At 40.9% G+C, this 15,479-nt stretch overlaps 1 protein-coding gene across 1 annotated transcript; it reads left to right on the top strand.

The window, feature by feature from the left end:
* Positions 1–1,146: 1,146 nt before the first annotated feature.
* On the top strand, positions 1,147–10,038 carry gjc4b (gap junction protein gamma 4b). The gene is made up of 3 exons (XM_080478512.1): positions 1,147–1,533; positions 7,284–8,460; positions 8,549–10,038. The coding sequence occupies exons 2-3, from the start codon at positions 7,314–7,316 to the stop codon at positions 8,560–8,562; spliced, it is 1,161 nt and encodes a 386-aa protein (XP_080334638.1). The 5' UTR covers positions 1,147–1,533; positions 7,284–7,313; the 3' UTR covers positions 8,563–10,038.
* The last annotated feature ends 5,441 nt before the right edge of the window (positions 10,039–15,479 follow it).

The raw sequence follows: 15,479 nt of genomic DNA, 5'->3' as shown, positions 1-15,479 counted from the left end.
ACACGTGTTTGTGTCTCATAAAGATCCAGGAGGCCTCAGAGCTCAGAGTAAAACAGAAAAAGACAAAATATTGACATTTTTTGTTTGTTGAACTAGTATTTTTGTAAGGCTATTGTTTGCACCAATACATTAGAACGTTCTATTTTACAGTTATTCAGTGCATGATTTCATATTTTCTCTGCTGATTTGTCCAATAAAGATTTGTTGGTGTGTTTTGATTCTCAACGCAGAAGAGGCATTACTTCTATCATTATTTTCCTGAAAGGATTTTACAGTTACTTTTGTAAGATTAATTGTTGAATACAGACTATTTTAGACATAGCAAAAGGTGTCAAACAAATTTTTGTTCATGGGTCACATGCAGCCCAATTTCATCTTGAGGTCGCCAGACCAGTAAAATAGTACCATAATAACCTTTAAATTAAAATGTTAAAGTCTTTGTTGTGACGCAGAGTATATGTGATGGATATGTCTGTATTTTCCATGAAAACCAAGCAATTACTCTACTAAACTGACTACAATCTAAACATAAATCCAATTTTAATGATAGCTTTTGGCACAAAATACAGTTTAATGCAAATTTCTCCACATGCGAGATAAATAAAGGGATATCTTATCTTATCTTAATGTCAAAAATCAACTTCCATTGTTGCAACATGCATGTTTTCATAAACTCACCCTGGCCGCATGGTTTCGAGGATAGTTTGATAGCAATGATCTCAGGGTCTCAGTGTTGTGTCTGCTTAAAAAGCTAAATGCATTTTTTTTAAAAATCTATATTTTCTTTGAAATGTTTACCATTTGCTTGGGGGTTTGGCTGAATTGGAGCCTCTTTGCGAGCCGGTTTTGGCCCACGGGCCTTATGTTTGACAACAGGCACCTCTGAGAAGTTAAATGTATTGAAAGATATATATCAATTTGTTCTATGACTGAGTTTTCTGAAGATATTTAAATCATAAGGCAGATTTAAGAGAGGTCCTAGAACAATTGAAGTACCTCCAGGCCTGGCCAAGTGTCCACTTGGTTGGAAATCAAAATAATTCAAGTGCTCAGCTCCTTGTCATTGCTTCCGACTTGAATACTGGGTGTCGCCCTGTGAGAGCTTCTCCTGGTACTCATTTTAATCTTTTAGAGTCTTCCCGTCCCACTGAATCTAAGCTGGAGTTTACAGCAGAGTGAAAAAGGGACGCGGCAGCAGAGATTGCATCAGGAATGCTGGCAGTTGATGGTTTTCCTCCACTCTGCGCAGACAGGGGGTGGGGTGCCCGGATCAATGGGAGGAGAAAAGAGGGGGGAGGTGGAAAAGAGGAGGAGGAAGAGGGGGGGATTTAGGAATATTCTTTGTCCTCGGCCCGCAGTACTACACACAACTGGAGAAGGACGCGGGGCGCTCCTCTGTCTGGAAGAACAACAGGAGAGAAAAATAACCTGGATGGCTTGATAGTAAAGCGGGAGGGCGCTTATTTAAAGAAGAGAAAAAACGCCAGGAAGGAGACTCACCGCAACTTGGACGTCTGAAATTCTCCACTGAAGGTAAAAAAAAAAACCCCACGTACACAAAAAGCGTAGCGGCGGCACAGGGACGCCGCAACAGCATACATTTTCTTACGCGTTTTGGGTTAGTTTTTTTGGGGCTTTAAGTTGAGAATCCAACTCTGGCACGACGCTTGGTGCTTTTTCCGAAGCTTAAAACGGGATTTCCACCCTTTAATGACGCGTGTTTGTCTCCCAGCTGCGTTCAAACGTGTCGTTTCATGGATCAACTTTTACGCGCAAAGACTGGCAGGCGGCTAATTACGGCAGGCAAAATAGCCGCGTTACGCAGAAGAAATCTCGCCAACTTACGGCAGGTTTAAGCAATAATTGTATTGGAAAATCGCTTGAATCACTGGCGCCAGGTGTTTTGTTCGCCGTCGTGGCTCCAGTGTTGCTAATTTCGACTCCACTTTTCAGCTGTGTCGGTGGGATTTGGTGATGGGAGGGAAGCGCAGGGATCAGGGCTGAATTGTGGTTTTCCACTCTTCCTTAAAGCCTCACACCCGCTTGTACGGCTTTAAAATATATGTATCAATATGCGCGAGTTCTTAGCATTTTTAAAAAGACTTTGTTAGGGGATATTTGAGGAAACGACTGGCTCTGCTGGTCGTCGAGGGTTGGCATGGAGAGCATGTGGAGGAGCTCTGCCGCGTCCCGTTAGCCACGAGGAGGGTTTCTCCACATGATTGGGGATTCCAGGTTCTATTTTATCGCGGTTTTTTTGTTGTTTTTTTATAACAGGAATGTCTTATTAACCACATTTCCTTCATGTTAGTATTTGTTTATGACTTTACCCCATAAATGATGAGGATACATGAGGTTGATGAGCGGATGTGTCCCTCCAGCTTTGAACAGCCTGGGTTGTAGTCACCCTCCTCCTGCCTGGTGTTCTCTCCTCTCTCAGCTGAAGGGCTCTTGGGATACACTGGGGTTAACTGTAACTACCCTCCCCAGATGTGAGGGGCCACAAAAGCCCCTGTGTGTGGAATCTCGTGTGCTGCCTGGAAGCAGACTGTTCTGTGTTGAGTGTCCACGGATAGGCCCAGACCGACCAACTGGGCAATGAGTGGAAATGATACATGAAGCTTTTCCCTGCTAAAACACATCCCTCTCTATCAACCAGACCAAGGGTCTGCAACCTGCTGCTCTAGAGCCACATGTGGCTCTTTAGTTCATCTGTATTGGCTCTTTTGAAGCTTTAATGGACATTATATGTAAATGGTTTCACTTATTTGCCGCTTTTCCATCGCTTGAGCAGTCCCCAAAGGGCTTTCCATTGTTGATCACATTCATGCACGGCGCTCAATCCATTAGGAGCAATTGGAGGTTTAGTGTCTTGCTCAAGGACACTTGCAACATTCCAATTGAGGGAAGACCCAGAGCTGCTCTAATAAAACATTTTTATTTTATTTTTGAAGGTTTATTTGCATACCTGGCTTATTTTTAAAGAGACTCTCTAACATAGTTCAAAAGGCTTAAACCACTAAAATTGCAAATAGAATTAGGTTACAAACTGCTAAAATGGTTAAAAAACAGAATCTTTGTTGTTTGTTTTTTTTTTGCCAAAATGTTAAATGCCACAAAAAGAGCAAAATCAGGTCAAAAAGCTGACATGATTGGATAAACACAGTCAAATGGCTAAAACAACCAATCAAGCTAAATTAGTTAAAGTTGGCTAAAAGGGGTAAAACTACCAAAAAAAATGGCTGCATAAACTAAACCCACAAAATGAATTCTGAATTGTAGTCATGAAACGTCATCTATATACATACTACGTATAGAACCTTTAAGCTGTGTGATCTTTCATAATGAAACATGATTTGTGGCTCCAGAAGAATTTCATTTGTTGGTAAGGTTGCAGATCAGAACGGCACGAATGCAGAAATGATTGAAGAATGTCCTTCAGGAGGTAGATGATGGTGCGGATTCTACATATTTGTTCGTCAACATGTGGCGATTGCGCTTCAAGATCCAAGAGCTGGTGCTTGTTCACCAAAAGAAATCAAACCCTCAGATGTTGGTGGATTATTTTGATGCACAATATGTAGACGAAGTTCTAACAAGATGTGGTGTGAGGTTTTTCTTGAGGTATTTCTTCTGGATATGATTACTGGGTGTTTTGAATGTAAGATGCATGGGTAAATGTGAACTGCTAAACCTTTTTCTTGACATCAAAGTAAGACTTCAGCATTTCCCTCAAATCTGTACTTATTCAAATTCACTTAAATGTAGACGATTTAAATTACTTTCCCAAATATTTATTGTCTACAGCCAAGTTTGTGCAATCTTCAGATTCTTTAATCTATTACTTGGATTTAGGAGGAGAATGTCCCTGCTTTGAGTCTGTGTTGGGCTTTCGGGTCTCTGTAGGGAGTTTTCATGTTCTCCTTGTAAGCGTTTTCTCCTGGAACACCACTTTCCCCCTACAAACTTACTTTATAACTATGATAGTGTGTGTGTGATGTACAGGGTGCAGTTGGCTGGGATTGGCTCTGTTGATCTGCAACCCTTTGTTGGATAAAGCATTGTTGAAGACGGATGCATGCATGTATAAATATGTGCACCACAATCTTTTGTTTTCTTCTTGTGTCTCTGTGGCATCAATTGTGACGCACAAACACTGAACAACATCTCGTATCTGATTTAGAGCTGTGTTTTACATCCAGGAAATCCAGTGCCATGCCCTGGTTAAAATGAATGGGCCGTATTGAAGTTGCGCAGATAAAATCCTGATTGAATCTGTTGTGTCCCGGTGGGGAAAGCAATTCACTACCAGGGTTACTTGTGATCTAACAACCTGTGATCTGGACAATGAAAAGGCTGAGGTTTCTTGTCCAGTAGCTTAATTTATTTTTTTATTTTTCCAGCATGTGAGATCACAAAAGTTGGAAAGGTGCATGCATGGGGTGGATTTCCCAGCAGAAAGTGAATCAATACTTAGAAAAGTTAGTATTTAACATGGCAGCCTTTGTTTGATTTGCTGCCTGTTGGCGCTATTTGTAGTTTCACAGTTGAGCACAGGCCTGTGAGGAAGTTCCTTGGATCTACTATCAGCTCTGACAGTCGCTTGGTGCAATTTCTAACCGTTAACCGAGATTACAAGCAGCCGAGCAGTGCCGTTGATTGTTTCTTCTCCCCAGCAGCCTGAATCGAGAACACTGTGGTCAAGTTGTACCACGTCAGTGACGGGGAACACGTTTTATATTCACACCTAATGCTTGATTCCTTATGTGCTGTTCACTCTGTTTCAACTTTTGTGCTATTATGGATTAGTGAAAAGCAGTTCAGTTCAGGTGATGTAGATCTGTCAAAACAATCTTGCGGCAAGTCACAGCAACGGTTGTTGGGATTCCTTTTTTTTTTTTTTTTTTTATTCCTTATGGTCGACTCCCGTGGAAGTCTCTAGAAAGAAGAAGTTATTCTCAAGCACCTTTCACACAACAGGTTGGATCATTATAGTTCAACATGGATGGTGCTTGACAGGAACGTCGCCTCAGTCTGGCATGTTGGCATCTGTAGCCCCCCCCCCCCCCCCCCCCCCCCCCCCCATTAGTGCTGGTTGTAATTTATCAATGCAGATATACTTCCCATTCGGACCAGGGATTCATACCCACACACACCAAGAGATGATGGTCCATGTGAGCACTGAATGAACTGCGTTGTTTATAAAAAGAGCGCTTGTGCCGGGAAATTCAGAAATTTGTTTCACCGCATTGCTTTCAGAGACATGGGATCCTCAGCTCGTTCTACAGCTTTCCTCCATGTGTGTTTCACATGTGAATATTCACTCATCAGGCAATAATCAGTTTTCCTCTTCAAAGAATGTGACGAGCGACAAGTCTCAAACTGCTCTTTTCAACTGTCAAACAGCTGACGTTTTCTCTGCCGTCTTCCCTCATTTAAACTTTGTCATTGTTTTTATCAAAACATCCAACTTTGTGACTGTTGTTTCATAGCATATGTTCAAATTAATGTTCTGAAAGCACATTTTCATCAATTAGTAGTTGTCTGCAAGAAAATGTACTATGACCAGGGTCTATTTCCTTTTTTTCATTTAGTTTCCAGATAGTATGTGGAATGGAAGAATACATCTTTAACAAAACATTTAGAAGACACCAAGTTATTGAATGTCAGTCAAAAACAAAACTAAAGAGTTGTCCTCATACATGGGTTTCCTAATATATTTGGAAATGTGTAGAAGAGATTCACAAACCAACCATGTACCTGAACCTTCACATAGTACTGTTTAGCACTAAATGCTACTGCTCTGCTACACACACACAAATGTACTGCAGAGATGCAGCAAGACTTTATTTTGCAGTCATTGCAAAAAACCTGAAACGTTTGAACACAGTTACAAAGCACATCTGTTCTCCAATTCTCAGTTGACCTAAATTTCTCAAAAGAAAAATCCACATTTCTCCCAAAGCACAAATCATAAGGGCCCGATTTGAAGTGCGCAGAGTTTCAGTCAAATGCTCTTTTTAGGTGGAGCCGCTGACACTGGAAGGCAGCGCCATAAATATTACGTAGCTGCCCACATCCTGGGATAGGCTGAATAAAGTGGAGCCTTTCATGTCGAGGCTTTTCTCTGCGCTGGGTTTCAACTGAGCATTCTTTGAACCCGTCCAGCGCTGGAGTGCCATTTAAAGTAGTGGCTGTCCTCGGACATCCAGCCCTTGTTGGTGTAAAGAGTTTCGGATCGCATTCTGTTAACGCTAACTCGGCTTTCTCCATATTGAGGCACCTATGGGAACCTTTCTGCGCAATGTCGCTCTCTACTGAGTCAAAGAAGATTTCTGCAACAACCTTTGCATTCACGTTTAAGGAAAAACAAGCTTTATGTGGAAAAAATATGAATGTGTGTGTTTTCTTAGAGGGCCAACTTTGTTCAGTATATAGCCACTTTCCTGGTTTCTTCACTGATCACTTTTGACAGGTGACCATATGGACCACAGTGGTTAGACACAAACCAGAGGGCCAATGTGGCGTGAAACCGGTCTCCAACCAAAGTCAAAAGTGAAATGTAGGATTCCTCCTTGGTAAAAGCATGTTGACGCACTTTAAAAAGGCAGATAATTACTCGGCGGAAGTTGTTTTATGAGGTTTGTCGCAGATGGCGTGAAACCACAGGCGCTCCTCATTACCTCTTCGGTGGGAGCCCGATTATTAAACCACGGCTGCCAAGCGAAGGAATGCGACTGGTTTGAGTGTGTAAAATGCTGAGGCTAAATTGTACACAGTTATGTGTAACTGTGGTATTTGCATTCGGGAGAGCTTGGAAACACGGCCTGGAGTTGTAAAGCGCAGCTGGTCACACGTGCTGAAGCTAGACTCTCATGTTTGGGGGGAAAAGTGTGATAAACTTTGTTGAGGTCATAAGTTTATAGTTTAGAAAGTGCAAGGCCAAGTACTTGAAAGTCTTTCACACATTAGAGTAGAACGCCTAAGAAACTTCTTTATGACCTTCTTGGTTAATCTTCTCACCTCTTTTATATGGTTTTTCCAATTGAATCTGACTCATACAACCTGCCTGGAGCCTCCCTCCACAGGCTTTTTGTAATGTGTTAATGTTGTTGGTTTGCGCCTACTGGGGGTTCCTTGTCTGAGAGGAGCTGGGAGTGGTTACTTCGTGTTATTTAATGGCTCCACCTAGTGGCCAACTGGTGTAATCAAGCAGTCTATATGAGCTTTTTTATAAATGAGACACACTTTTTTTTTTTTCTCCCCCTCCTTCTTCACTGCAGGTCTGAAAGTCTCCCCGTCTCGCAGACAAAATGAGCTGGAGCTTCCTCACACGTTTGCTAGATGAGATCTCCAACCACTCGACCTTTGTGGGCAAGATCTGGCTCACGCTCCTCATCGTTTTCCGGATTGTGCTGACAGCGGTCGGCGGCGAGTCGATCTACTACGATGAACAGAGTAAATTTGTGTGCAACACGCAGCAGCCCGGTTGCGAGAACGTGTGCTACGATGCGTTCGCGCCGCTCTCGCACATTCGGTTCTGGGTGTTCCAGGTGATCATGATCACCACGCCCACCATCCTGTACCTCGGGTTCGCCATGCACAAGATCGCCCGAATGGAGGACGACGACTACAGGCCCCGGAGCAGGAAGAGGATGCCCATAGTGAGCCGTGGCGCCAACCGGGACTATGAAGAGGCGGAGGACAACGGAGAGGAGGATCCCATGATCCTGGAGGAGATCGAGCCGGACAAGGAGAAGGATGTGGTTGAGAAGCCCAGCAAAAAGCACGATGGCCGCCGCCGCATCAAGAGAGATGGGCTGATGAAGGTCTACGTATTTCAGCTCTTTTCCCGTGCCATCTTCGAGGCCTCGTTCCTGTTTGGGCAGTACGTCCTTTACGGGCTGGAGGTGTCGCCGTCGTACGTTTGCACGCGCTCTCCCTGCCCGCACACCGTGGACTGCTTCATCTCTCGCCCAACGGAGAAAACCATCTTCCTACTCATCATGTACGCCGTCAGCGCCTTGTGTCTGCTCTTCACCATGCTGGAGATCATTCACCTGGGCATCAGTGGCATCCGCGATTGCTTCTGCGGGCCGAGATCCCGCCCTCCCACCCCTCGCCACCCAGCGCTGGCCAGCCAAAGGTCTTCCATCTCCCGCCAGCCTTCTGCGCCTCCGGGCTACCACACCGCTCTGAAGAAGGACCCCTCGGGCAAACTGGGCTTCAGGGACAACCTGGGAGACTCGGGCCGGGAGTCGTTTGGGGACGAGGCGTCGTCGCGGGAGCTGGAGAGGCTGCGCCGGCACCTGAAACTGGCCCAGCAACACCTGGATTTAGCGTACCAGAACGAGGAGAACAGCCCGTCGCGCAGCAGCAGCCCGGAGTCCAACGGCACGGCGGTGGAGCAGAACAGACTGAACTTCGCCCAGGAGAAGCAGAGCAGCACCTGTGATAAAAGTGAGTCTCCAACCTTCGCCGACCGTGTGTGACCTGTATTGTTGATCGTACAAGTATTTTACTGACGCCTACAAACTCTCTTCTCCAGGTCTCCGTGCGTAGGTCCTCTCCAGCTGGTCAGCTGACACGAGGAAGACTCGAGGGAACAGGGCAGAGCAGTGTGAATGCGTACGTGTGACATTGTGAATTGGCTTGAGGTGGACTGAAGCCAGCCCCAAGCCTTCCAGTGTTATTGGCTGACCGCAGTCCAGCATCAAGTCATAGGAGGACGGGGCGTCTCAATCCAGCAATACTTGAGTCGACCAGCCTGTCTGAAGAGCCAAAGTGCTTACAAACTGCGTCCGTGCAAAAAGAACAATTAAGGTGAACATGTCCTTTTTCCTCAGGGCAGCTATTTTTCTTTTTAAATTTGTTTTACGAAACTTAGAGCTGTTAGTCATTTTTTTAAGAGTTTGTTGTCGGATGTTCGGTGAGTGCATCTCAAGTTTGCCTTAGACTTAAACTGGAACTCCCATTTTATGGCATTTTGGTTAGGTGATCCCAAGCCAGTTGTGCAAAAAAACCAACAAAAAAAAAACAGCTTAAAACTGTAAGACTTTTTTTGTGAGTAAAGTGAGCGAGTGACCGAGCGAGCGAATGCTTAAGGATGCAAATCAAAGGTTAACAGACAGGGCACCACTCATCAAGAAAAGGTACTGGAGGTATTGTCATGCTTATGAAGACTTTTTGAGTTGATTTTCATACAAAGGTGTTTGGACGTTTTTGGGGTCAATGTTGACACTGCACCAGTCGACATTCCCGAGTCCGGTACCTGGATTGTAACTGGACCACACTTGGGGTGCCTTTGTCCAAAGGAATAAACAAACCTGGGTAATGCTTGAAGAACAAAAGAAAAAAAAAAAAACGTATCTCTTGATATTGTCTTGTATGGTTTCACACATTTGATAATGTCCTTTTTATTTTTGTATTAGTTTATGTATTGTGTTGACGAAAGCTTTTGTCACTGTGGCAAACATGTTAAATTTGAAAATTACATTTACTACTGTTGAAGCTTCCGAAGCCCGATTCCGACCAATGCAGACTGAAGACATAACGGTTTGGTACAATCTTGGTTCGATTGCAGCAGTTTTCCTTTTGAATAATTCCATTCTTTTGTCAATATTGTCTAGCTTATTTTATTAGGTACAAGTCATCTTTGACTAAGTGTTTACTTATTTTTTATGCAGACCTGAATTACTTTTGTATTCATGTTCAAAAAAGGGATCAAAATGTCCGTGTTCTTTCAGAAAGCGCCGATTGTTCTCACCGATCCATAATCTACATGAGGGTTGTAAAAAAAAAAAAAAATAAATGAAATCATTTCAATGTGAACTCAATGCCTTGAATGCGCTCTAATAAGATGCCATCTTTTGTTTTTTTTTCTTTTTTGAATATTCTGATAATACCCACAGTGCCACGAGTACCGACTCAAATGTGTTGTCATCTCAAGTTATTTTTGACCAATGCTTTTTGTACTTTTATACTTTTTGTATTGATAGTACTTTGTGGTTAGTTTTTGAAATAAATTTTTTAAAACCATGTTTTTCTTAAGTGTTTTGTCAACATTCTGTTGGAAAGTTGCCAAAGTTCCTTGTCACTACTTTTGAAAGTAAGCCTAGTTCCACACACACACACACACACTAGTCACTTGGAGAATAATTACCTTTATGTTTTCCACGATCATCAGGTGGTGTTGGGAAGATGCTCATAAACCTGAACCATGTGTTTGAACACATTTTAGTTGAGCCAAATTTCATCTCAAGTAGGCCAGACTGGTGAAACGGTAGCATAATAACCTTTAAATGTATTAAGTTTTTCTTTGCCGCAGGGTTTAGTAAAACGTGTGAAAGTCATTTTTGCAAATTTTTTCACTCTTACTGAAACCTGGTGCAAAATGCAGTGAAATGTCAACCGTTGTGCTTTGCAGGCAACTATAAGCTCACTCTGACAGCGTGGCTTTGAGGCTAGTTTATAGCTTATATGACATTGTCACAGATATCTCAGGTTCTGTCTTTTATTGTGCCTGCAACTTTAAAAACCACAAAAGGAATGTTTTTGTTTCTTTGAAATTTTGAGTTTCTTTGGTGGCTTGGTCAGATTACAGCCTCCTGTGGGTTGGTTTTGGCCCCACGGGCCTTATGTACAACCTTCCTGGCCTAGACGCATATAGGAACTAATGAGAAGCAGCAAGACAACTTCATAAACTACCAACCTCTCTATGATGGTCAAAACTGCATTGCATCTAATGTAGAAAGAGAAAATTCCCACAGTTCGATATTTAAGTTCTTACAAAGGCTAAGTAGAAGATTAATGAGGGTTTTCCCACCAGGGAACAATTTGGTTAATTAGTAATTAAGAAAATAGCTTTGGCTATTGTTTCAACTAACAGAACAGAGTAGGAATACTTTATTACTCCCTGAAGGAACAGTGTCGTTCTACACATGATAGAGTATAAAATGGAATATAAAGTTAAGATATCAAATAAGATACAAGATTCCAAAACTAAAAAGCAGACCAAAAACCACATGTATTTAATTTTTTTAAATATTTCCAAATGTCCAAAATAAAATGTGTTAAAAGTCATACTCCCTTTTTTCCCCCCACATTCGATACATTACTGAGCACTCATGTCTGGCAATATAATTAAATAATGTCCAAAAACGAAACTTTCAAGATAAGTTTCAAAAGGACATACTTGAACTTGCAATCCTCCAGCAGCCTCTAGTGGCAGCAGGTGATACCTACACCAAATCAAAGTCCACCAATCAGTTGATCTTCTCAGTGGTTCTCAACCTTTTCTCACTGCTGTAACTGTCAGTTTATAATAAATACTGATTAAAAAGGAAGAAAAATATTCTTACAAATACAATCAGGCAATAGATATATAAATTTGAGCATCAGTGAACACAGCAAACACAGTTTGAACCCGTCATTAACCTCGGGGCAACCTTACAGATGATGCGAGCTTGTTTGATAACATCGATGCCTGTAGTCGTGAAGTTGTGCAGAAGGAAGTGAAGTGCACGGAAATCTAACAATATGTAAAAAAAATTTTTTAAATCCTGTCAGAATCTAGTCTAATCATGGAAATTACTGTTACACACATTTTCAGTGTAGTGCACTTTGGTGCAGTCGTTGCAGGGATGACGCAGAGGTAAGAGACGACCGATTGTTTTTAAAAACTGTTAACACTAAATCCCAAACTTCATGTTTTCCACAGCTTGTACTTAAATACAGAACCTGATAACTTCAATACAAAGATACAGCAGCTTAGTGGCCAGCTTTCCAGAGCAAAGAGCAGTCATGTTTAAGTTAACGGCTCAGGGCTGTCAAGTAGGTCTTTAGATTACATATATATGTATATATATATATAAAAAAGACAACCTCATGATAGTTTTTTTGTTTTGTTTAGTTTTTTTTTTTTTTGCATAAACTGACTGATTGTAAAAAACACGTCCACTCCACAGCAGATAATTGGCCTAGTTAAAATTTACCAGCAAGAAGAAACCATAGTAATCAGTTCCCTTTGATAAGACTCTCATGATTTGCAGCTTTTATGATTATTGTATCGTGAAGGTTTATGATATTGCAGTTTACAACTCAGTTGTAATCTGTTTGGTCATTAAAAATGTATCACAGCAATAGTAATGGTCATTGATGTCGATTAAATTGTTGTATAAATGTCAGATCAGGTGAACAAGAGTTCACAAAAAAATGAGTTGAAGGATAATGCCTGCACTGCCATTTAAACTATTAATAGAATTCCTCTAATCGATCAATACTATCTGTTTGGAACACGGGGAAATAAATAGAATTTTTTTTAATTTAAATGACATTTACCTTGAAGGAAATATCCCGAGAAGCTGATACTGACTGTGGACACAATCATTAACTGTCATCTTGTATGCCAGGATGGGCACATTTCCAATTTCCTACATAATAGCATAATGGTCTTGTAGCTGCTGTGTCATGGCCTTTTGGAAAAAGGGCTAGCAAAGTTCAAACAAACACTGTGTCATACTTTGTGTTTTTTTCTTTTAATCTCCATTGTAAAGTTGGCTGGCAAATCACAGCCACAGTCAATGTGCACCGTCAAGAAATCCAACACAGCTTTTATGACAACGCAAGTTCTGCAAATACACGTGCGTGTATACATACACACATTCTAACTGTTGGCAAAACGTTGAACAACTTGATTTAAAAATTTTTTTACTAATGAGATAACACATGAAATACACATTTTTGAGTTAAAAGGAACAAATTATTGCTAAATATAGAGAACGATTTACACTCACCAAGTTGCAGATAATACGATGCTTTATTCTCATGAATTGTTGCAGTTTTATTAAAAAAAATTGACGCGTTTAAAAGTGTGGCAGATATGCAAATTTGTGACGCCCCTGCAATAGAAGAAATATGTACGAAAGGTGCTGATAAGAAATCAAGCCCCAGAGCAGATTGTTCAATTAGAAAGTGAAAAAAATAAAATAAATTCATCTCTATTTGAACTGCAATCTGACACACAATCGTACACTTTTATGTGGGAAGTAGAGAAAACATATTGTTAACGTTGAACATGTTGCAGGAACAAAGTCCCCCTGTTGGATCAACTCACTGCTCCGAACAAACACAAAACCCCCGACAGATTCTCCAAAGTGGCCCTAAAAGGATGAACTTCTGCTGTCTGCTGATGACCAAGCGTCTTTCTCTTAGCACAGCTTTCCATAATGCAAAACAATATTATCTTCCAATATTACAGCCTGCAGCGTTTTATTGTAGCGTTTACTGTGATGTGGTCAGAAAGACTCTGGACTCTGTGATAACCGGATCTCCAGCCTGAACTTTTTCAACATATTTTATATTTCTAAACCCATAAATGTTTGTTCGGAACCTTCATGTGACTTTCTTCATCGGAAGAAACACTATTATTTAATTATTTGTATGAGTTATGCAGGCAATCTCACAAGCTCTCATTTCCAAGAGGGTTTTGTGAAAACACACACTTATATGACATGAAGTTTTTATCAGATAAATCACAAATTAGTTTGATGTTAGACATTTTCATTCATTTAAAAATATAATAAAAATTAACAAGACCCTTTAGATTTGATTCAAGGTTGATGTTTAAGAATAAGAGTCTTTGTCGTGACGTGTATGTAAAAGAAGCATGCAGGCTGATAAATCAGGTGGCAGCGTTCCAAAGACGATACGGATTATAAGGTTTATCAGTGTACAAATGTGCAAACGGATAGTGATGGCCAATTCAATACAGAAGTGCAATGATGGGTAGGATGTTTACATAACCATTATGAATCTTTGGGCTTGGAGATAAGCTGAATCTCAGACCATGTTTACACGTTTCAAGGGAAAACGCATCGTCTCTGAAACGTTTTTCATTTCAGAAGAATTTCCCGTTTACACAGCAATGGCAGGGATACTGAAAAGGCTGAAGTTAGCGTGTTACGTCACGTGTTGGCGGTTTGGGTTGTTCTTGTGTTGAACGACAACGTTCTTGTTTCACGACAACGGTTTAATGACACGCTTTTTATAAGAGCTCCACCAATCACCTGCGTCCGCGCGCACCATTAAGATCAAATACATTAAGTGGTAAAAATAACTAGCGTGGACAGAAAAAAGCAAAATCAATATAATAATCGGCGTGTGAACTTGGTAAGTTCATTCATTTTAAGCTGTGTAAAAATTAATTACATTTTTATGAGTTTCATCATCATGACATAAAAGAATTTTCGTGATTACACATTTTTAATACAGCCCAAGATATTTGATTTATTTATTTTAGTCTCCATTCATTACTATGAGCACAGAGTGCCTTTTTTTGTCTTTCTTCCTTTCACTAACAACCAATCACAGCTTTATAAATACAGACTACAATTTGTGAATGGAAAATGACCCTCTCTTTGGTTTGCACATCTACCCTATTGCTGAGTTAAAGTTCTGTAAAGCAGACTTGCATTCAAAAGCAGATGTTTTATACTTCATTTGAATTAACAAGAAAGAGATCTGTGTTTGGAATAGTCATTTTAGTCTGTGTATTAGCTATAAGTGTTTGTTGGGACACATGCATTCAGATCTTGGAGAGAAGTTCTCGTGTATGTTGTTTGTTAATATGGGATAAATAGAATTTATTTGTTTAAGGCAAAGAGAATATTTAAAAAATGTGCAGGACTCGATGCAGGTCCTAGATTCAATCTCACAACTTCTTAATTTTCTCTACATGTAAAACTGTTCATATTGGTGCTGTGTGACTTATGTCTGCAGCAATTGTTCTCTAATGAGGCAGAGCAACATCCAGTAATGAAAGTTTTGTCGATCATACTTCCATTTCATAATGTTAAAAACACAATTCAAATATACTCTAATTGCCCCCAGTCTGTGACGGTCAAATGGTTTAAATCATAAATGAATGACTAAACAAACTTTATTTGGTTATTCATTGTTAGGTTACGTGAACTAAACAGCCTCTTATTTCACTTCTATACAGACATTTATATCATAAATCTATTCTGTTTGAACCTCTGTGTTCTATCAGAAACTCGCACCATAAATCCTCACAACAGCATGAGCATGACAGTTATGAAACTGTGTTCTGACTGAAAGTTCAAGATTGTAAACAGGACTCCTATATAAGATTAGCCTGCTTGGGCTCGTTCATTCACAACAAGACAACATGTGTTTGTTGGAGAAAACACACCTCTTGGTGTGTCTGATAGCTGCTTTAAGCAGCTGCATGTGCCTGGAGCATGGCGATGCACAACAGGCCGTGTTTCTTTCAGGCCCAGTGACCAATGAACAGGAGAAGAGCCCGAGCTGGAAAACATCTGAAAACCAGTTGCTGGACACTTTTGCAGCTGATTCCTCCCAAAAAAGGTATTGTATGGCATGAGAAAGCTAGAATAGTTGCATTTGTGTGAACTTACAAACTGTTTTAGATATTGTAGCTGTTTGGCTCACAAATAACA

This window comes from Lipophrys pholis, assembly GCF_963383615.2.
Source record: "Lipophrys pholis genome assembly, chromosome: 13".
Taxonomy (NCBI): Eukaryota; Metazoa; Chordata; class Actinopteri; order Blenniiformes; family Blenniidae; genus Lipophrys; species Lipophrys pholis.
This window is presented reverse-complemented; position numbering and strand designations above follow the sequence as displayed.